Raw genomic sequence first — 25,196 nt, 5'->3', positions numbered from 1 at the left:
TGTTGGACTATTGTAAATATTGTTTGTTATTATTATTATTATTGTAATTATTATTATTATTTGGTAATGATTTACTACTCTATGTTCTACTTCCTCAATTTGTGCATACGTGTGAAAGTCGTTTAAGGATCGTTTGGTTCAAAACAAGAATAATTTTAAATTATAATTCTATGATTAATAATCATTATTATAACCTGAATAATCAATCTCATATTAAATATATATGATTAGTTATACCAAAATTTTGGTATAAAACTAATAATATTAGTTTAAATTAATATCTCCAACCGAACATGGAATAAAATCAAATTTAAAATTTTGTGATCATTAGTTCTACCTAAAAGTTCAAGCTCAAAATATTAAACGTGATCATCTTTGCGTGTTATTTTGCATGTGTTAAATACCAATTTTATTAAAACTCCTCACATCGAAAGTTATGACTATATTAGGGAGAAAGGAAAATTTATTTAGGCAAAGATCATAAATAAAGAGATAAATCAAGTTAGGAACGTTACTTTCAGAATGGATTTTGCAATAACGATTAAAATTTTGATTAGAATTTTAATATAAAAATCGAACGTTAGACATTAAATAAAAAAAAAGATGAAAGATTAAAATTTTATCTTATTAAGTTCTGTATTATCGTATACATATTTAATAAATTTATTTATCCTACTTATATTGAAACGTGTCGTGAGAAAAAAAAAATATTTTTCTGTTGTGCTAAAGCCTAAATGATTAGTACACGTTGATATAGCTAAAAGGGCAAAAACATATGAATTTTAATTTTATCTAATTAACATCCCTAGCAGGGCGCCGTATAAACCAATTTTATCAATTCATAAGTTTTAAAATAGAGAGTTTAATTTCATAGGGTAGATATAATCTAGGTAAAAAGTGTGATCTCTGTATAAAGTTAATTTATAATTTTTTTAAATAATGAGTCTATTATATATTTACAAAATTATAATTTCAATATATTATTAAATACTTTAAAGTTAAGATGAATCTGATATCTCCATCTGCATTGATCATTGTCCTTATCCCTAGATTTTCTATTTACAAAGTTACATAAATTGGTTGGCTGAGTGGTTTTCCGCATGTTTTATTATTTATTGAATTTATGTCATTATTGTTCATCATCCTTATTAGAAAAAGGACAAGAAATTGGCGTGCTATGGTGTACATGACACTATCTTGTGGGTTCAGTGTTGATTGATTTTTTTTAAGTTAGTGTCACGTAGGTCGAAAAAGGGTAGAAAATTATTCATAAAATAAGTTCAAGGGTAATAGTATCTTAGTATAGTATAAATATGTCTTTGAAATTTCAGACATAGATTGAAAGGGCACTGTGCATTATCCCTAATTATTTTATCTAAAACTTGAGTTGATAGAATAGTCATACTTTTATGTACTTAATTGTATGTTTTCCATATGCCCCCTTTTAGTGCTGAGTCTAGTCTTTTTTTTTTCATGAGCTAAAGACGTGAAAATTAATTTCGATTGATTATTTCATCTAAAAATTTAGTAATAGGATGAATCATACTTACATCTAGCTAGTCTTTCGATTAACTTTTCTTTTTCTCCACAACTTTTAGTACCTATTTTCCTTTAATCTATGTTTGAAATTCCAAAGACATACTTATACTATGCTAAGGTTCTATTATCCCCTTGAACTTATTTTATTAATAATTTTTCATTCCTTTTCGGCCTACATTGCACTATCTTGTGGGTCCAGCACTGGTTGATTTTTTTTCTCAAGCTAATGCCATGTAGGCCGAAAAGGGTAGAAAATTACTTATAAAATAAGTTCAGGGGGTAATAGGACCTTAGTATAGTATAAGTGTGTCTCTGAAATTTCAGGCATAGATTGAGAGGGTACTTGTGTATTATCCTTAATTATTTTATCTAAAACTTGAGTTAATAGAAAGGCTTAGATTGAGAGTACTTGTGCATTATCCCTAATTATTTTATCTAAAACTTGAGTTGATAGAATAGTCATACTTTTATGTACTTAATTGTATGTTTTCCATATGCCCCTTTTATGTTAGGATCGAATTCATACACACACTTGATAAATTAAGAACCAAGAACTATCAAGAGAAAGAGATGAGAGATCTAGAGAGAGAAAGAGAGAAATCAATATTTCGTGATAACACCCCGTGAGTAAACTTTCACGGCGGTGGGATATATCTATTAATAAATCAGAGTATTTTTGGTTACGGAAAAGGGCCTAAAATACCCTCAAAGTATTGGAAATGGTACAAAATTACCCTCCATCCACCTATTGGCTCCAAAATACCCTTCTCACTCACCTATTGGCTCCAAATTACCCTTGTCATCCACCTTTTGGTTCAAAATTGACCACTTATTTAACGGTTTTAAATTTAAACTATTTAAATATTTTTTTAAATACGTGGCGCTAAACTATTTGTTATAATTTAACTTATTAGTATAATTTATAAATCAATCCACTACCCACCCATTACCAATTAAACTCCTCCAAATTAATAAACCCTTCACATTATTAATGCAACAACAAAAAAGCTATTACCAATTGAGTGTTTTTAAAAATTTGAGGTGAAAATATTGATAGAATTAAACTATCATACATTCAAGTTTCTAAATAAAAATTATCTATAAACTTAAAAGTCAGACTATGTTCATCTTAACTATCCTTACGTTTCAATTATGTGATGTTACTTCATAGGTAATTTTTTTCAAAATAATATATTAAAGGTTTTAAAACAAATCATAAATATATATAAAATTATATTTAAAGGTGCATGAATTAATTCGGATGTATTACTTCTTTACCTTTAATCGTAAATTTCTAATTAAATCTTGAAAGAGAATCCTATTGAAAGTGTTGTCCTAAATAAGCGGCTCAACCTAAATTTAATTGGGGTTTCGAGTTGGACTCGAATAATTTTAGATGTCATTTTTAAGAATCAATAATTTCATCGTGTTTTAGTAGTATTTATGGCGATTTTGATATTATAATTAGATTATTAATTGAGTGGCGTTTAGTTAGTAATGAGTGGATAGTGAGTTGATTTTTAAATTATATTAATAAATTAAATTATAACCAATAGTTGAACGCCATGNTTATAAAATAAGTTCAGGGGGTAATAGGACCTTAGTATAGTATAAGTGTGTCTCTGAAATTTCAGGCATAGATTGAGAGGGTACTTGTGTATTATCCTTAATTATTTTATCTAAAACTTGAGTTAATAGAAAGGCTTAGATTGAGAGTACTTGTGCATTATCCCTAATTATTTTATCTAAAACTTGAGTTGATAGAATAGTCATACTTTTATGTACTTAATTGTATGTTTTCCATATGCCCCTTTTATGTTAGGATCGAATTCATACACACACTTGATAAATTAAGAACCAAGAACTATCAAGAGAAAGAGATGAGAGATCTAGAGAGAGAAAGAGAGAAATCAATATTTCGTGATAACACCCCGTGAGTAAACTTTCACGGCGGTGGGATATATCTATTAATAAATCAGAGTATTTTTGGTTACGGAAAAGGGCCTAAAATACCCTCAAAGTATTGGAAATGGTACAAAATTACCCTCCATCCACCTATTGGCTCCAAAATACCCTTCTCACTCACCTATTGGCTCCAAATTACCCTTGTCATCCACCTTTTGGTTCAAAATTGACCACTTATTTAACGGTTTTAAATTTAAACTATTTAAATATTTTTTTAAATACGTGGCGCTAAACTATTTGTTATAATTTAACTTATTAGTATAATTTATAAATCAATCCACTACCCACCCATTACCAATTAAACTCCTCCAAATTAATAAACCCGTCACATTATTAATGCAACAACAGAAAAACTATTACCAATTGAGTGTTTTTAAAAATTTGAGGTGAAAATATCGATAGAATTAAACTATCATACATTCAAGTTTCTAAATAAAAATTATCGATAAACTTAAAAGTCAGACTATGTTCATCTTAACTATCCTTACGTTTCAATTATGTGATGTTACTTCATAGGTAATTTTTTTTCAAAATAATATATTAAAGGTTTTAAAACAAATCATAAATATATATAAAATTATATTTAAAGGTGCATGAATTAATTCGGATGTATTACTTCTTTACCTTTAATCGTAAATTTCTAATTAAATCTTGAAAGAGAATCCTATTGAAAGTGTTGTCCTAAATAAGCGGCTCAACCTAAATTTAATTGGGGTTTCGAGTTGGACTCGAATAATTTTAGATGTCATTTTTAAGAATCAATAATTTCATCGTGTTTTAGTAGTATTTATGGCGATTTTGATATTATAATTAGATTATTAATTGAGTGGCGTTTAGTTAGTAATGAGTGGATAGTGAGTTGATTTTTAAATTATATTAATAAATTAAATTATAACCAATAGTTGAACGCCAAGTATTTTAAAATATTTAAAGAGTTTAATTTTAAAAAAATTAAATAAGTGGTCAATTTTGAACCCAAAGGTAGATGACAAGGGTATTTTGGAGCCAATAAGTAGATGAGAAGGGCATTTTAGAGCCAATAGGTGGATGAGAAGGGCATTTTGGAGCCAATAGGTGGATGGAAGGTAATTTTGTACCATTTTCAATACTTCAAGGGTATTTTAGGCCCTTTTCCGTTTTGGTTATAGAGAATAAATGGAGAATAAATAGTACAGTCTAAAATTTAGCACATCAAATATTAAACCGCGTAAATAGTAATATATGACAGTACATCAAATATTAATCAGGCTCCATAACCTAACATCTTAGTGCTGAGTCTAGTCTTTTTTTCATGAGTTAAAGACGTGAAAATTAATTTCGATTGATTATTTCATCTAAAAATTTAGCAATAGAGTAAAAATCCTACTTGCATCTAGCTAGTCTTTTTATTAACTTCTCTTTTTCTCCACAACTTTTAGTACCTATTTCCCTTTCAATTCGTTGGGTGAAGATCACAATTGCAATTTAAGAATCTTGAATAATCAAGTTGACTGTATGTAATTTTATCCTTCGAAATAATCATTTTTATCTTTATAGGGTAGAAATAAATTCTTATATATATTTTTATTTTTTATATTTAACTTATGAAATATTACTAAATATCTATTATTGTTATGCACTTAATTGTTGATCATCTTATAGCGCTAATAGCAACCAGTGATGCATATCAATTATCATTTGATTAAGAGATTATTGGAAGACGATTAAGAGAAGAAATATTATTTTTTTTAAAAAAAGAATAAAACAATCCTTCACCCAACTATTTAGATTTAAAATAGGTGAATATATAGTATATGTGTAATTTATATAAAATATATGTGTAATTAGTTTATATATATAATTTATTGTATATTAACTACTAAATTAAGCACGTGAATTCAATTGTTAATTAATCCATCTGCCAATAATATTTATTTACAATGTTTGTAGAATCAAATACTAATTAATCTTTAGAAGTCCACATAAATAAAGATAATTCAACAAAGATACGTGAAATAATTCGAATGGATCATTCGATTGAGAACTAATTATTTTAGAATTAATTATTTAAGATAATATATTTTGTAATAAGTTATTTCGTAATATATGAAATAATTTATTTCATCACTAAAATACAAATTATGAAACAAATAATTTAAATTTAGAATTATCTAATACCTTTAATTAAATGTAAAATAAATTAAAATCCTAAAATTTATCTTAAAATTGTTATTTTTATACCCATATCAAACGACCTCTTAATTTTTATTGATAGAAACTATTTCATTTCAAAACTGTCGGTCCTGCTCTCTTTAACTTCCCTTTCAAATAAAGAAGAAAAATCCCTTACCTCAGCAACTTTTATATTAATATGAATTTAGAATTTATGAATTTTAAATAAATTATTTAAAGATAGAGTAAGTAAAATTTTAATATAAAGAGTGGAAAGGGCAAAAAGAAATACTTAAAGTATTTATTTATTTAAATTATTAGGTATGGAGTTAATTTTCAATCTGAAATATTTATTAATAAGCATGTCTCCACCGTCAATAGTTCATTTTTTCTATCATTGTAATAATTTATAGAAAAAACAAAGGGATAATGTGCAAGTAATCCTTCAACCTATGTCCGAAATCTCAGAGACACATTTATACTATATAAAGGTCCTATTACTCTCCTGAATTTATTTTATTAATACTTTTCTACCCCTTTTCGGCCTACGTGGTACTATCTTGTGGGTCCAACGCTGATTGCTTTTTTTCTTCAAGCTAGTGCCACGTAGGCCGAAAAAGAATAGAAAATTACTTATAAAATAAGTTCAGGTGGATAATAGGATCTTAGTATAGTATAAGCGTGTCTCTAGGATTTCGGGCATAGGTTAATGAGGTACTTGTACATTTTTCCAAAAATAAATAACTAATAGTTGAGATAAATTTTGATAAATATTTAATAATAGTTTAAGTTGCAACTCATATATATAAATAATTAATTTTCAATCTGAATTATACTAAGTATTTATTAAAAAGCATGTCTCCATTGTCAATAGTTCATTTTTTCTATCATTGTAATAATTTATAGAAAAAATAAATAACTAATAGTTGAGATAAATTTTGATAAATATTTGTTAATAATTTAAATAGCAACTCAGATATATAAATAATAAATAATTATAATAGCTATGAAACTCAAAAAATTAAAATACATTAGACATATTTTTATTTGTTAGTTCTAATATAATTAAAATTCTAGTTTCGCCGCAACTCATGGTATTGTTTAAAAATTACTCCAAAAGTAAAATTTGAAAATAGGTAGAAGTTAGGACAGTTGAGATTGTTAGGTGGAAACTTACTTGTCAAGAGGCGTGCATTATTTTTTTAATTTTAATTATTTTTACTTCTTCCTTTTGATGGTTAAAATTAATTACATTTTATTTAATTAAAGAAGTTGGTGTCATATCACAAGCATATTTAAGTACATTACAGCACCATAACATGTACTATATGCTAATTAATTAATGTACAAGTAGCTTTTATTTAATTACAAGTTTCTTCTTTTGGCCATTACTCAAGAATGAAAGAGAGATCTCAGCGTCATGATGAGACAATTCCGAATAGTGATGAAATCAAAAATTTATATAAATATACGTACAAATTGAAGATGCTTTAGTATATATAAAAAATAATTTTAATTATATATAACTATTATATTTTTTCGTATCTAAACTCTCTTGACCTAAATATTCACCTGCTCGCGATTTATTATTTGTGTAATGTGATGCTAGGAATGACAAATGACATTTTATATGGACGTTAAATTATATGATTAATTATGATGTTTGATAATATTGGAATTTATTGTTGATTGGATTTTGACCAATCGGGACATATATAACTTATTATATGTTTTAATTTTTTTTATCTAATGAATGAGATTGATTCAATATTTATATTGCACCAAGGTCACACAACCACTATACATATAAATTTACATTATTATTTTTTGCTGAAGAAAAATAAATTTTATATATATATGTCGTTATTTCATTGGCACCTTATTTGAAGGGTTATAAACACAATGATCATACAATATGAGAGGGAAGGTAGAGAACGTAGTAAGATAATTATAACTATATATTTAGATAAAATATCAATAAGATATATAATTTCACGAATGAAATTCGAGAAAAGTAGAGTATATATAAATTTTTAATTTTTTTAAAGAAAAATAAAAATAATATTTTTCAATTGAAATTCGACTTGATGAAACACGCACGAGGACATGTCGGCACATTTTTATATAGGCATTTAATAATATGTGAATTATATCATATAAGATCTTCATTTTAATTTAGCATGTGAATAAAGTTGAAAAAGACAATAATATAATAAATCAAATGGTACAAAAACAAAATATATTTGTTTTTATTTTATTTGATTTCAATATGTACCTTCTTTTTTTAAAAAAAAAGCCAATAATCACTCACTCAACTTTCATGATCTGCCCTACATTTAGATATTTTTCATGATCAAATTATTTTTTTCATATAAAACATTATATATATGTTTGTCTTATTTATTAGTCCTAATCATATTGTAAATCTGTCATATATTTACCCTTTTTTCGAAAGAAAAGAAAGAAAATGTACTATAATCACTACAAGAAAATTGTGAATTGTATGAGAATTTTCCTGGTAAATAGTATAAAAGTTTGCAGGATCCTGCGAGTTTTTATACTAATTCCTAGAAAAATCCTCATTTAATTCATGATTTTCTTGTAGTACATATCGATAAAAAGTTGCTTTCAAAGATTCACAATTTGAGTGTATGTTATTTTTGTTACTTTCTAAATGGCCGAAAGATATATTTCACGATGAATCGAATATAGAAGGGAATAATCCTTATATTCTAGTTAATTTATATGAAAGATATTTGATTCATGAAAAAGAGAGAGTAATAATCCATCTGAGTCCCACACTATTATTTTTATTCCAAAACATTAGTACACAAAAGAAAAAATGCAAATATATTGTTAATTCCTAAATAATTTATTTTTTTGATAATTTGAAAAACACAACAATTTTCATTGACCCAAAACTTAGTATTCTATTGATTAAAAATTTGCCATATACTTTACAAATCTTATTGAAAATGTCAACACCGAATAAGAAGCTAAATTTAAACATACCAATATAAATAATACTCTAACAAAAAAATATAAAGTTGATTATGATGATTTTGTGTCATTATTAGCTCTCAAGTCACCTCCAACAAAGAAGGACAAAATGTAAAATTGTCATATAAAATTATGAATAAATAGTAGTAAATTTTTAAAAGGCCGCTAAAAGCTTTCCCTAGTAATAATTTTACTCAAATAATAACAATAATAATTCACTTGCACAATTTATTCTCATGTAATTGTGCCCTAATTATCTGCCTTATCTATATACTACAGTTAGATTTTAAAGTTTATTATCTTTATTTAAATATTTCAAGTAACTTTTATTTAAGCTCTATTTATCTCTCTACGTATTCAATCGATTTTGGGTTAGTTTAAATATATATAAATATTTATTTTTAAATAATATTAAAATTGAAAGTGCCACTTGGCTTATTATTGACAAATTTAAAAGTTTTATGTGTTTCGAGAATAAATACTTTTTAAAAAAAATTAAATTATATACATACATTTATCATTAACTTCATTCTTTTTTCTCTCTGAAATTTCAATGTAAAAACTCTTCTATCGATGCACTCAATTCCATTTTTATCATTTACTTCATTCATTTTTTTCTCTAAAGTTTCAAACATAAAAACTCTTTCTATCGATGCATTTAATTCCATTTATTATAATAGATTTTCATTCACTCTTTGCATGCATGTATGTCTTTTATTTATTCGACTTATGATTTCCCATTTTTATTGATTCCGAAGTTTCTTCGAATTTAAAAGTGATTATTGATTGTAAAAGATGAAAGAAATTAATGTATCGTCACCAATGATGATATCGAAATATATATTTTTCGTTGTTCTCATAACAATACCAATCCTCCTTTTTCTCTCTAATTGGAATTCATCCTCCTCCGTCATTACAACTACCACCACCACTACATCATATTCGGATTCAAATCTCAAAATCCGACCCGGATACACCACATACGATACCTACATACAAAAGCAGCTAAACAAAACTCTGAATCCCAAACTCAGAAAAATTTGGATGACTCGAGATTGGGATCGAAAAATTCAAGTTTTTTCGAAATTCTTCATCGATCTAAAAAATGAAAATTTTCTCTCAGATACATCGAAGGTACTCTGTATTGGCGCTCGAATGGGTCAGGAAGTGGAAGCATTGAAACGAATCGGAGTTTCGGATTCAATCGGAATGGATCTGGTACCGTACCCGCCATTAGTGATGAAAGGAGATTTTCATAATCAACCGTTCGATGATCGGACATTTGATCTGGAATTTTCTAATGTGTTTGATCACGCACTTTTTCCGGTGAAATTTGTATCGGAGATTGAACGGACGTTAAAGTCCGGCGGGGTTTGTGTGTTACACGTGTCGTTATCTAGACGAGGGGATAAATATTCGGCGAATGATTTGTATAGTGTTGAACCGTTGAAGAAACTTTTTAAGCGGTCTGAGTTGGTTCGTACTCGAACCGTTGACGGGTTCGGGTTGGATACTGAAGTTGTTTTTCGAAAAAAAAATGATTTAATTTTTTTATGATTATGAAATCGCGATGTATCGAGAGAGATAATATGATGGGTTGGCTAATTTAGGAAAAAGCTTGTACATATGCATGTTTAATAAGCTTTAGTTGAAGTTGGGCTGATATTTTTTTATTTTTTCTTTGATTTATTTATTTTTATTTTGAAGTTTAAGTAGCTGCATTGTACTGTTTGTAGTCGATTATATTAGAAAAATGCTCTCTCTTTGCTAAGGAGATTTCACGTCGAATTAGCTCAGCTATATCACTATGGTCTATTTTACCAGTGGCTTATTAATTTTTGCGTGAGAAATAAGTACATAAGTTGTAAACGTGGATTTAGAATGATTGTGATTGATTATATACACAACGATAAAAGTATTTCATTTGTATGTATTTGTATTGTTCGATATAAAAATAGTAAATATAGTTGAACTTGTGAAACTCGCTCTAGCTTCCTTGACGTTGTGTCGTTGAGATTGCGAAATTCGTTCTAGCTCAAAAATCCATACAAAAGACCAAAAATATTCTAAATAAACTCCATGTGACGAGATTTTGAACTTGAACTTAAATTTTTAAATTTTATGCGAATACCGACTCGAACAACCCAGCCTAAAGGTACATATTAACAGTTTATAAGGACAAAAATGAGTTATAATGAGAGCAAGTATGTATAAAACAATACCTTAAATATATTTTGGAGCAATTTTAATTTATTTTTTTAAGTTTGACAAATGCTACTACGTTTTTGTTCAGTCAAATATTTGGTTAGTTTTAATGTTTAATCTAACTAAAATTATTATTTTTTAATGACAATAACCAAATTCGAAAAATTGCAGCACCAAAAGTTGCATTAAATTAGAAATAACTCAAGGATCAGGCTAGTATAGCGTTTTCATTAAGCCCCTGATATTTTGAGGCTCAAAAGAAATATTTAAATTTAACTTCTGTAATTTCAGTTTAACTCAAAATAATATTGAAGATAGTAAGAAAGATACAAAAATTATATATATATATATATATATATATGATATATTTTATAACTTTAAATAGACAACTCAAATTTCTTATTAATAAATAAAATTTTTATAATAACATCCAAGAGAATGTAGTGCAAATAAATGACTTGAATTCTAATTTTCTAGAATTACTTCTTACTTCTATAAATAATAATTACTATATGAAGTTAAATCCATTATTTTATGTATGTATGTGTGTATTTAAAAGTTCTGATTCAAATTTAATTTTATAAGCTACTAATTTTATTGAAAATCAATTACCTTAAACATCAAAATTTGACCAAAATTACAAAATAGAAAAAAATTACATCTCAAGAGAATTCATCGAACAGCAAAAGTAAATCAAAAAGAGGACAAACAAGAACAAAAATAACTTGAATGATAAATTATCTTAATACTTTTTTTTCATAAACAAATCTAACTCTAATAGTTTATTAAAGAAAAAAAATTATCAAAGAGGCATTTGGAGTAATATTTCTTATTAATTTTTTTATTTACTTATTTACTATAAAAAATCAAACAAACCAATTACATAATCAAGAAAACAGCTTCACAAATTTCAATTTAACTAATATGGGTTGAATCCTTGAAAAGTGAACAAGACTACCGAATAGACAAAGGGCAGAAAAGAGTACAGATGAATATAAAATATATTACAGAAAAATTCCACCGTACCTTTATATTAAAAATAGTTCTTAAAAATATTTCCATAATCTTTCAAACAAACAAACATTTAAAAGCAAAAATATATTACGACAACTAAAGGAAACATGTGAATTATCAAAACTTTTTTTTAAAGAGAAATGAGAAATAAATTGCTTATAAATATATTTAGGTTATTTTAAATCTATCTAGATCATTTCTTTTTCATTTCTTAGAATGAGTTGGATATTTAGTGATTGTCTAGCAAGTGATATTGGGAAAAGTGATCCAATAATTATATATTAGGGATCGTTTGTTTAATAATATGTATAAATTATATTGAATATGATATGTTAATATTAGCTATGCTAATATTATTTTTATATAGTATTTGATTTGATCTATTAAAAATGTCATGACATAATTTTTAAGCAAAATTATTTATTTACAAAATCTATTTTTTGCAATTAAAGGATATAGAAAAATTTTGAAAGACAATTGCGTCCTTAACATGCTAATGCATGCATTAAATTCTTATATTGCTATTATGATTTCCTATGTATTTCCTACATAGCATAATGTCAAATATAGTGTATACATAACTTATGTTTCATTGGTTATGTAAAACTGAAAAAGTATACCACACAAATTAAAGTTAATGCATATATTATTTTTTCTAATCGTCTTACCGAGTGATCCTTTTATTTGATATTATGCTACATATAACTAATACAAGAAAAAATCATGATATTAGCAGTGCATAAAAGTTAGTGCATGTATTGACATGGTTAATTAAAAATACAACTATCCCACGAAAGAAAATTCACAACCTTTCTATTGTATTTGGCATCCCCTCCATATTTGTAAAAAAATATCTTTTATAAGAAAATTATGTACTAATTATATTATTTCTAATACACCAAATTAAATACTATATAAAAAAATAACCTTAAACAAATATAATCTATATCAATATTATTAATTTATCATACTCAATACTATTCTTATACATTCCACCAAATAATTAAATCGATCAATGGACTTGTTCACTAGATAAAGATATGATATTTCGATTTACAAATCATTTGATGTAGCAACAAGATAATTCAATGAATAATGATTCAAATTTTACTTTTTATTATAATAAAAAGACGGTCATTTCCCGTTAATTAATGCAAGAATTAGGTAGGATACAAAAATTATATGTAATGAGATTAAGCTAATGTGTTCTTTACATTAAGCAGTAACACTACTTTCGAGTTCATGAGACCACTAATACCTTTGGAATTTATATTCATAGATTTAATATTCCATCCAAAGATCGTCTAAATATAAAAAACAACAAATATATAGAATTTCACTCATCGATTAATCAAAAAGAAATTTAACAACGAACGAAAAAGATATAAAAATCGACCGAATAAGTGGGATCCCATGGCACCTTGTTGATACTAAACTCAGAATTCGAAAAGTTGCTCTCTCATCCTGTCTTTGGCAACAAGTCAAACTGATAACAAAACACGCATTTTCATTTTATAAGCGTCTTCAACTTCCGACGAGCCTCTGCAGATGATGCATTGTTAGAACACGTAACATGTTCTTTGCCCAACATCAGATTTGAAAGTATCTATTGAATGAGGAGTATTTGTTTCAACTTTCATATATAGGAGTTGAATTCTTATGTTGATCGTCGGGATATGAGGTTGTCGATGAATGAAAAGAATAACTTTGCATCGGCCAAGGAAAGGGAACTATATATAGAGGAGTACCTCCTGGGACGTTGTTGTTCATCATCACCATCACGGAGCTTTCTAATTTGTCAGATGGTGTTGTTCCTTCTCCGGGAGAGGTAAGCACCGGTGGTGTAATGCTAGAAATACTATGCATACCACCGCGTTGTAATACGAGACCATCAAAACACGGGAGGACGGAAGACAAAATGAGAGGCACTTGGTTATGTAAGGAAGTTGTGGATGTGGTTGAAGTATGAGTTTCCACAAGAGTAGACTTGGAATCATCACATGTTTCCTCTACTTCAGTCTTCACATTTTTAGCTATCTGCAATGAATCAAGTCAATCTTCGCATACATAATTTTGTCCATGTCAAACATGTAACGCGCAAAGTCCAAAGTTAACCTGCATTCTCAAGTTATCGTTTTTGTTCTTCAAGGAATTGTATTCCGCAGCAGCAAGTTCTTTAATCTATTCGTCAGAAACGACACTCAGCAGAAAAACGGAAAAGAGTATTGCATAAATATATGAGTAAAGATATCGCACGTACCTTCTTCAAATTTTCATTCTCCAGTGCGAGATCATCTGCTTTTCTTCTCATTTCCTCTCGCATTGCCTTTTAAGGGAAAACTATCAGATTTTGACATGCTACGCTCTGTTAGTGAGATTTCACTGGGTATGTTTTTTTTGCATTGTAAAATAAACTTTTGTTTACACCCAATGATAACCTCAGTTTACATTTAATGTTACCAATCATCGAGGATATATATACGCCATTTGTCATCTACGTACAACCGTGATCGAGAAACAAAGCGGGAGTACTTTCCCAGTCCAGCATTTTGGTACTACTCATTCGAATTGCTATTCTTAATAACATGTTCATCAGTATGAAAAAGAATTCTACATACTTAAGACCCATGAAAAGGAATCTTCGATAAGTGGTTGAGCATTCCAGCGTACCTGTCTTCGACGAATTGTCCGCTTGGCAGATTCTCTGTTAGCTAATACACGGCGCATCCTTCGTTCTTCCTTCTCTGCCTTAACGAGCGAACATACTTTCAGTAAAAAAAATCTATGAAATTAAAGTACAAGAAATTGTAAATCTTTAGCACCTCTGTCAATTCCCGCCTCGATGTTCTGTTGGTAACTGGTGGTGGATAATTTAAATCACATACAAGGCATGTTTTGAGTTCAGCTTCATATCCAGTCTGAGTAGCTACTTCTTTCTCATCTTCAAACTTCACGTCTATTCGTTGCTCCTGTTATGAACAAGAGCATCGTGGAATTCTATCAAAAGACCCCGGGCAACAAATTACGAAAGAAATCATATCTACTTAGACAGGAATGGCTTCAGGGGCACCTGTTACTAATACTTGCAGTACTGCCCAATAACCAATTTGGTCCTGAGGTAAGGAATAACCAGTTACGCCAAAAGATGCACACACGAACATATATAAATGAAAGTTAAATAAATTCCCATCAACAGCTAAATTAAGTCCATATCAAAAAGCAAATGAGGAAACTAACCTGTGCCTCCTAGACATTCCGAGAAAACCCGCAATAGAGTAATTCAGCTCGGACTGTCATATCTTAAACTAAGAAACAAAAGAATTCACAATGTACGCCCTTAAGTAACTAAAAATGATAAAGAAACTAATTGTTATATATGTTGAGTCCATTTCCTAGAGAACATAAAGAGACAATACCCATTGAGAGTGGTTTCGTGTTCCTTTTCCCCTCTCCTGATAATTCTCAACTCAATTAATAACTCGACTCGTCCCATAAGGGGATCACACTGTTGTGGCGTGTTTGGTATGGAGGAAAATATTTTCAAGGTTTTTTAATAACAGATTTTGAAATAAGAAAACTACATTTCATAAGTAACGTTTCATATTAATTGTCTCATGTCCATCCTAAGATCCACCTCACTCGTAGCGTTCCGTTGAACAAAAAAAATGCTCTACTTAATAGTTTTATCCATTAATTTCATTTTGATAACCAATTCTTTTTCCTAATAAAATAGAAAATATTTGTTTAGAAAAAGAATCGACTTCAAAAAGAAATGACACAATATCTTTATTTGAAAAAAGAGAAGTTTTGAAAACGAACGGCAAATTATTAATTTTATTTCTAAAACACCATTTTAGATGATTAATTTGACTTAGATACATCCTGATTTGCTACATAGTCTAGGAGTATTAGGAGTCTTAACAAAAAACAAAAAAACAAAAAAAACAGTGTTAAAAAAATATAGAGAATTTAGAAATGCAAAATACATATAGTGGACCCTAAACTTGACTTCAAATTTTAACTTTGACCTCCAACTTTCATAATGCACAAACAGACATTTTAACCATCCAATTTTTAAATAAATAAATACATGAGTCTTACATGACACAATACACGTACGATACCACGTAGGACAAAAAATTGACATGTAAAACGACATGTAGGACATGTGTGTCTATTTATTCAACTTTATACAAATTTAAGTGTCTTTTTGTGCACATCCAAAGTTGAAGAGCATATATGTGATTTAAAGTCAAGTTAAAGGGCACATTTATGTATTATGCCATTTAGAAATGTACTTTCAAGTTGGGTTTTATTTGTCTTGAATTTTTTACCATAAACAGATTTTTCCTTTTAGAAAAAGGTTTACGTTTGTTCCTTCTAACATAATTAGAATTCACAATGTAGTCTTAACGTCTTTGAGAGTTTTGTTTAGGGAGAGTATTTGTAAAACACAAGTTTGATACGTTATCATTTCTGTAAAACTCTTATGTTCTCTCTATATTTATACTTTCATATTTATAGTGGATTGTTCATGTCCTTTGGTCAATTGACCGAACCACATGAAATCTTTGTTTTTTGGTGTGTTTCTTATTTATCTTCTTACTTATGGTCATTCGAGGTTTGCTTTGCTAGCTTTCGCATTACACTTGTTTACAAATGATATCAGAGCTATATTAAATGATGGAGTCATGTTCAATGGTTCGAAAATCGACGAATGAAGGGTGTAGTTCTAGTAGCAAACTTTTTTACAGTAATGGAGATTTTTGTTGGAAAAATTATTCTAGAGAGAGTCTCTGTGTTAGAGATAAATTTGATGGAAGAGATTATGAGAAGGAAAAGCAAACTGTGAAGAAGGTGGATAAATTTATTTTATTAGAAATTCAGACCAGGGGAAGATTTATTGGGTATTAATTGCCCTGAGTTTTCTAGCATAAATGAATTTTCCGTTTAAGTAAAGGTTTTAGATTTACTAGTATTTTTCTTGTAGAAAAAAGTTTAAGATTCTATAGATCTGTTCTCTTTATCCTAATCAATATTCACAGTGTAGTCTCAAAGGCTTTGAAGCTAATCAAAGTTCACAATGTACAATGTTAGTCTATGTTATTATTTGTATGAACTTCCTAGGTATAAAGGTCAATTGATCGAATCACATTAAATTTTTGTGTCTTTTGATATACTTCTAGTTTATTTTCTTACCTATGATCTTTCGAGATTTGCTTTGTTAACTTTTACAATACTTCGTTAACTTTTGCATTACACGTGCTTATTTACAATCTTTAAGACTTTAGTCATGCTGAAAGATGAAAACTATATTTAAATTTAATTAGTTAAATAAAATGATGTTTTTAAGGCTGTAAATTATCGGTGAGTTTAATACTTCCCTCTTGAAAAAGAAGTGAGATATTTTTAGATCAAATTATTAAAAGAGGAAATAAGTAAGAAACTCAACTCATTTTTAAAAAATGTTTTTCTTCATGCCAAAAACACCCTAAAATTGTATAACAGCCATAATTACAGATGTCCAGAGCTCGTACCTGAACTGCTGAGCACGGACGTTGAAGCAAAATTAATTGGCAAAGTTATATACTGTTAGTATCAGTGAGAAGATTTGTTACATTTTCAGTTTCATAAGTTATAAGAAATTGAATACATTCAGGATACCCGATCGGCGACGGCGTCTACGCAGAGTTCAGTTTCACCGGATGCACCGTCTTCATCCACCGGATGCGACAAACAAGCTAATGCCTCCGCCGCTTCAAACTCGAATTCTGCTGGTTCGCCGGAAAATTCTTCGACCGCCGTGCATGACGGAGGTGTTTGCCATGTAACGTCGGAGTTCATGGCGAAGAGTGTGTTGAGGGAAAAGGAGAAAACAGAGAGCATAAAAATAAGGGGGGAAAATGGATGAGGAAGAGACACGTGTCCCGCCAGATCACTGGGACACCAATCTGAAATTTTGAAGCACTGTATCTGGACATGACAGGTGCTTCCTGTAGACCGTTATAGGATGGCATTTTTTTTTTCTCCGTATTTTAACCATCATGAACGTCTATTAGCTTTTTATCACACGTCTGAGTTTAAGTTTTAAATATATAAAAAATTCTATTAAGAATGTTATTTCTAATTAGATTTTATAATATATGTTTCAAATTTAATCGAAGTTTTTTATACAGAGTTCAAACATTGAATAGAAAAAAAAAACCATCACAACATGGTGGTGAGAATGAGTTGGAGATATCAAATAACTTTGTTGTCCAGATACATTGAGGTCCAGCTATTTGCGTATTCGAGTACCAATTCTGGCCTGAGCTATTTTGTTTTGTAGTTCGAGCAAGCAGGTAACTTGTAAGTAACTCAACAAATAGCTAAGTTATTTACGAATTGATAAACAACTTACAAGTAACTCAAGCAATTAACGTTTAAAATAAAGTTACAAGACATGGCAATTTGTTTTCTTTCTTCTTATGATATCTGAGAAGACTAAAAGCACATTGAAATATATACCCTTCTTATTACCCTCTTCTCAACATAGATATGACAGCATTCCAGTTAGAACATATGTTTTAACTTGCACATGTTACATTCTTACTACTAAATCCTAACAATGAGAACAAGAGGTCCTACTACATTCTTGCTAATAAAAAGGTAAACTAACAACAGGTTGGAAAACAGCAGACCAAAATGAACACTACAGCTTGTTTGCAGAAAAGATCGAAAATGACTAAGGCTTTTCAGGAAGTGCATTGCATTACATTACCATTGCACCAATCGGCCTAGGAGTTGATGATGCAGAACGAGGTCTTGGTGAGAGGTGTGTCAGTTCTAAGGCCTGCTCTCTTAGTTCAACCGGGTAGTCATTAATGCATCCAATTCTCGGACCTGCACCTGTTGACCATGCCAGGGAGAGTTGATGACCCAATTGATATGACTTTGATAACTTCTTTGAATTAATCCTTTGCAGTATTGCAGTTTTTGGCACCTCAGCTCTCGGGCTCTCAAGACCACCCGAGAGTGTTCTCTTATAGTTACTTGCCTTTTCAGCTTGTGGATTTATCACTAATTCTGACAAGTCTTTTTCCTCTTCCTTCGGTAAATCAATTTGAAGGGATTCTGATATAGTTGAAAGATCAGACGCAGAGTTACTCTCAGATGACTTTCCCTCTTCATAGCTCTCATCATCATCTCTTGGCTTTTTTATCTGATAATAGATAAAATGGACGAGTATTAACTCAATTCAGAATGGGATAACTAATCACAATTATTCATAGACTATAGCAGTAAGAAAGTAATCTGGACGAACAAAAGACAAAGAAATCACTAACCTCGGCCTCATCCAGGTTGACTCCATTTTCCTTCAGAAATGATAAGAAGCTGTTGAGGCTATCATCAGTTGGCCGATAATGCCCACTATATGCTGAAATAGACTGAAAAAAATAAAATGTCAGAGCACAGCAGTGTGCAACCTAAACAGAGTGAGCAGTGGCTTTCAAGCTACACGCTTATGATTCAGGTGGAATTGTCCATATTTTATCTTACCTTTCATGTGCAAAAATAACATCAGAATATATGGAAACAAAAAGGATGGCAACTTTCTCTTCATAGAGCTTTTTATTCACTATATGTAAATTAATGTGGAGCAGAAAGTTTTTTTTCAACTCCATAGACATAACTAGTGTTTCATAAAGCTGAGAAGAAATGACTCCTGCATTTAGATCTCGACATAGTTTCAAAGTCAGGCATATGCAATCTAAAGATAGTAAAACGATGTAACAGATATTTACCTTAAGTATCCCGTCCTTTACCACTAGTCTTCCAGCAGCTAAAGTAGCCCCACCAGCAAGAAAGCTGGAATGATGAAATATTCCTTTCTTCTTCTGAAAGGCATAAGAGTAACAAACCTTCTGCGTTAACAGAGGAAAACCAATTTGCAGGATAATCATCATTAGAGCATTTATGTAGTAACGTTTACCACTCACCTCTCCAGCATACAGCCTCTTTGAGGTGCTCATTACAAAAATCCACTTTGCCCCTGGTAACCCATTGGTTGTATCAAGATGATTTCCAGTGAGGTTATGAAGTATTTTTCCTTCAGCCACTACATATTCATAATGTTCTCTCTCTTGCTGATAACAGAAAGATAACAGAGCAATTAGGAGCTGCATGGCTATATCAATCAATGCAATAGAAGTAAAATTAATATTACATGGTATACGATAGAGCAAATCACATGTATCACTAAAGACAAACCAACATCAGCGCATAGATATGAGAAGTCATTTTGTATGCTGATGCTAAACATTGTGATTTGCATTGCAATAAGTAACAAAAGAGTTAGCACATACAGGTCCAAGATACTTGATACTTTGTTTCTGAAGCTTAGATCTCGGACATTCTTTGAGCTCAACCTTTTTGCCATCTCCAAGATCCAACCTGCACATGTTCCGGAAAATAAGTTACTGCTGACTTTTTCTTACAAGTAACTTCTTAAATCATGTTGCCTTATCCATATTAACAAAAACTGCAGTCAAATGAAAACAGAACTCAGCAACGCGCAGTGTTCTAGATTTCATACTGAAGTAGCACAAGATTAGTTAACACAGCCCAAGCAGTAAATTAATGTCTCAACTTCCTCTACATATTAGATCAGTAATACATGGAATAACCACTAATGTCGAAATACATTTGCATTTATGTAGATTATATCTTATTGACGCGAATGCAAATCAAAAACAAACTGTTCCACTAATATTTTAATATTATTCATTTTAGTAGGACTATATATCACTTACTGGAGCATTTCTCTTTTGCAATTCTTTCTAGAACCTTATTAATCAAGAATAAAGGGAAAGCTACATAAGCAATATATCGATATTTTTCTCCAAGAATTAGCACATCGCCCTTTGTAATGATCGTCACTAGTCATGAGTTCCACCATTAAGGAAAACGCAAAAAATTGCAACGGATCCTAAAAAGCAAAGCCAGGAAAAACCAGAAGCGGAAAAAAAACACACAAAAATGAGGTTTCAACCCAAAAATTATGGGATAGAGCTGTCATCCCCCATTATTTACCACCTCAATATATACCATACAGATTTTGTGATGTACCAATTCCAGCATTCAGCTTTCTTACCAATAGAAAAATGGCTGACCAGCATCAGTTTTACACCATTCTTGATAGTACGTGTGCAAATTATGCCCATAACGGTGGCGTGGGTCAATCTACAGTTACCACAAAACTAAGGTCAGAAAAATACAAACATCAATGATGTTAATGGGGCACATTCAAATAAAGTAGCAGTGGGAAGTGACTCACTGCCTCAATCCAGTGCTGAAAAGCTAGTTTCTGGGCTTTTCCATCTCTAGACAATCCCTTACCAACCTGGACAAAACGTATATAGAATTAACCTTCAAAAGTTTTAACTAACTTGAGCTAAGAAAATTGTCAAACAAAAATTAAAATTGATTAGCTTTTTACATGAGGGGATGAAAATTAGCTTAAATGAAAGTGGGATTCATGTAGACGACCCCGACTTGATTGGAACTGAGAAGTTGTTGTTTGTCACCATCAACTTTTTACATGCTAATATTCTTCTAGCTACGCTAATCACAAATTTTATATTTTTATCTATAAAGAGAAGAATATCTTTTTTAATTGATTTGGTGTGCATCACTTTCTCACTATTCAATTATTTATAAAAACATTTCCTTTCTCTTTCTGGATTTGGCTTGTTGTGTATATTTCTCTTTCAGTAATTTTAACCACTCCATTTTTTGTAGAAAAGACCCCTCTTTGGTTTTTTTTTTTTGGGGGGTGTCAAGAACTGTAGATAGGGTCATGACTGTTTAGTGACTCACCCAATAGTCCAATTAATAAATCCAAACTTGTCACAATTCAATCATTCAATAGCTAAAGTAGAGGTTGTTCCATGTTAAGCGTAGGCCATTACTGCACACCTTTTCTTTTTTTGTTCTAATAATGAGAGAAAATTTTACTACCCTTAGAACCAATCTACATGACACACTTTGCTTTTTAATCTGTCTCAAAAAAGTTATAATGATTTTTTAACTTTTTTTTACTTTGATATAGGAGTCATCCTTCCCACTTCTTGTGTGCACCACAGGCGGAGCAAGGTAGAGGTTCGTGGGTTCGAATGAATTCAATAGCTATACACACTGCATTTTTACTAGAAAATTAAATAAATATATATGTATATTAAATTATGAACCCGGTTTAATGATAAAGAAGTGACTGGGAAACACTAGCATTGTGGATCCGAACCCCCCTTAATCCTAACCACGATCTCTTCAAGAACCTCTAAGCTCTTAATACTGGCTTCACCTTTGTGTGTGCCAGTTACTCTACATGGATTTGAACCTGGGCGTCATGTAAGTTATGAGTATACCTTGTCACTGTGCTACATGTCTACTTGATTTTAAAGGCTTTCAAAATATTATATAGTGTAATTTACACCACACCACCGTAGCTCTGCCTCCGGAGCTCATGATCGTCAACTACTATGATTAAAAATAAATTGAACTTTTAAAATTTCTCCTTTACCTAAGAGAGTGTTTTGAACCACAAATTCCAAAAGTACTCCCAATTTAGTAAATATATGCTTTTAACTTTATAGAAATTAAAATTGTGAGGCTACCTTAGAAGCATTTATAGTTATACGATTCCACCGTGAAACCGCCGTCTCCGGTTGAGGGACATTGAAGAAAGAAATCGTACTGTGATTCAATCGAGCATAATCTAAGGCTTGCCACCTTCAAAATCACCACAACATAACAACATTAACAACAATTCCATAACAACACTAAAATTCCTAATTAAAGAGATAACAACAAACCAGAGCTCTTCAGCCACCAAAGCAGAATCCGCTAACATACGCCGGGTACGGTAACTCCGGTAAACCTTCTGAACTGTCATTGCTGCTTTGGCATGAAGTTTCGTCGGCGTATCCGCCGGAATCACATCTCCGGTGGAGTCAGGCCACTGACATTCCCGACCATTAGCGAAATTCGTGTCTAAAAAGGAGTTAATCGGAGACTGGGAAGTGAGGTCAAAACAGGACGGCGCGTGAGTTTCGAATTCCATCGGAAAATGTAGAAATTTGAAATGAATGGACGCTTTTTTCTGGTGGCCAGTAACAGTTATTTATAATGGCTGTGGTCAGAGTTTCTGGGAATTTGCGTAGTAAGAGCAAAGTTCAATAGACGCACAATACAACAATAATTTGTCATGTATAAAGCATGTTTGGATTGGATAGTGATATTAAGGCAAATAGCGTTTGTCCATATAATTTATTATTATTTGATAAATATTTTTGATAAATTTTTAAATATTAATTTTTTAAATATTTTGGCTAAATTTCATTATTTGAAATCTTTAAAAAATTGAAATTTTATACTAACTTTTATTGTTTACAAAAATAATCCCTATAGTAATTGTTTGTGTTGTATTACATATTTTTTTACGTAAACACCAAAATGCTGATGAGATATTTAGTGAATATGAAAATGATGATATGATTATTGATGAAAATAATGAACAATCGGCTCAGGGTAACAAAGTCTTGTATTTTATCTACTTCACGATGAATAGAATGATGCTTATCTCACTCACTCCAAACTATCACATTTCTCCGATGTCATGGATACTACTTGTTATTTGTTGCAACGAAGATCCAATTGACTTGTAGTACAAACTTATGGTTTGCTGTTATAATTTTTTAAAACTTATGTGTATAAATCATATTTTTCTAAAAAAATGAAATATATTTTCTAAATACTATGGCCCAACACAAGGTGAAATTTCACCCAAATAATATTTGGGAATCTATGGCCAAACGCCAGCTAAAATTCGTTTGATCATAAAAAATTTCACTTTTTCGCTTTAATTTTTTTCTTTAAATGAAATTTGATACTTGATCATGAAAATTTTAAATTATTTAAATCATATTTTATATTTTTAGAAAAGTATATTAGAATAACTAAATATTATTTATAAAAATTACAACGAAACACAACTCTAACTTTGAGAAATCCAAATAAATTGAAAATATATTTGTAATAATATTAGGTGGCCGTCGATTTTGAGATATTACTCGTTTAAAGCAAATTTGGTGGTATATTTCAAATAAAATAATGAGATCAGATCATTTTGCGACTTTTTAAAATTTGGAGAATAAAAATTATATTTAGAAAAATTGCACAAAGTATAGCTTAACATAACTGTTACTTTAAAAATTCAAATAAAGTGAAAATAATATTTAATATTTATAATCACAAACTCTAATAAATATCAACATCCTTTTATTTGCTAATTATTAGAGTGAAATATTTAATATTTTCATATTTTATGTAGTTAGTTATTAGACACAAATTTTTAAAGAAAAATAGAAGTATTTAAAGTATGTCATCAAATGCACACATGAGAAATATTAATCAACGCCTAAATAAATGGATAAATGTAAGACTAAAATGCAAATAAAAGATACTATTGGTATAAATAATGACGTATTAGTGAAATTTCTCAATAAAGTTTAATAAATTTAGATTTAGATTAAAAAATAAGATTTTAATAAGAAAATATTTTATAACAAAAATGACTTTACTTTCGTATTTGAATTGAAAATTTTTCATTAAGAACGAAAGATACAAAACGTCTGTATCATAATTTTGACGAAACAATTAGCTTTACAATTGTGTCTAAATATGAAAGGAAAATATTTGAAAGAAAAATTAGTAAATTTGTTTTTTTATTTTTATGTGTTTATTACGTAATTACAAAAATATTATCCTAAAATTATTTATATATTTAATCTAAACAAAGACTCTATGACAAGCTTGGAGATATTGTGTGAGTTGGTGGAGATCGACTCAAGTTCCTCATTTTAAAAATATATATTTGTATATAAGTGTTAAATATTTTGACGAATTAAACATGACAAAATTAAAAATATTTTTTAATTAAAGATTTAATTATAGTCAAAATTAATTTTATTCCTTTCCACGTTTAGAGTACCCCACTTGTCATTTTGGAAAACCATGAAGAAGAAAAAACGAAAAACGTTTTATTAATAAATTTGATTGACTCGTTTACCAACTATTTCTATCTACCAATTATCAAAATTAAGTTCATCTAGGGAACACTAATTAACAAAATTTATTAAGTAAAAAGACAAAATAAAACGAAACTTCTTTATCTACGTTTCAAATTAGATGTCATATTTTATTTTCTAAAAGCTAATTATTATTGAAATTATTTTTTTATTACTTCTGTTAAAAAGCGGTTCTTTCTAGAACTTATATTCTTT

General features: G+C 29.6%; 2 protein-coding genes and 1 pseudogene across 2 annotated transcripts; 1 reads left to right on the top strand and 2 right to left on the bottom strand.

Moving 5' to 3' along the window:
* The first annotated feature begins 9,257 nt into the window (after positions 1-9,257).
* On the top strand, positions 9,258-10,455 carry LOC107001630. The gene has a single exon (XM_015199602.2). The coding sequence runs from the start codon at positions 9,451-9,453 to the stop codon at positions 10,210-10,212; it is 762 nt and encodes a 253-aa protein (XP_015055088.1). The 5' UTR covers positions 9,258-9,450; the 3' UTR covers positions 10,213-10,455.
* Positions 10,456-13,039: 2,584 nt separating this feature from the next.
* LOC107032532 lies at positions 13,040-17,929 on the bottom strand (annotated as a pseudogene).
* Positions 17,930-18,362: 433 nt separating this feature from the next.
* Positions 18,363-23,110, bottom strand: LOC107002649 (IQ domain-containing protein IQM3-like). The gene is made up of 9 exons (XM_015200761.2): positions 22,728-23,110; positions 22,530-22,644; positions 21,191-21,256; positions 21,008-21,096; positions 20,220-20,307; positions 19,854-20,000; positions 19,659-19,751; positions 19,200-19,301; positions 18,363-19,075 (listed from the first exon to the last, which is right to left on the bottom strand). The coding sequence occupies exons 1-9, from the start codon at positions 22,973-22,975 to the stop codon at positions 18,626-18,628; spliced, it is 1,398 nt and encodes a 465-aa protein (XP_015056247.1). The 5' UTR covers positions 22,976-23,110; the 3' UTR covers positions 18,363-18,625.
* Positions 23,111-25,196: the final 2,086 nt, after the last annotated feature.

The sequence above is a fragment of the Solanum pennellii genome, chromosome 10, assembly GCF_001406875.1.
Source record: "Solanum pennellii chromosome 10, SPENNV200".
NCBI lineage: Eukaryota > Viridiplantae > Streptophyta > Magnoliopsida > Solanales > Solanaceae > Solanum > Solanum pennellii.
This window is presented reverse-complemented; position numbering and strand designations above follow the sequence as displayed.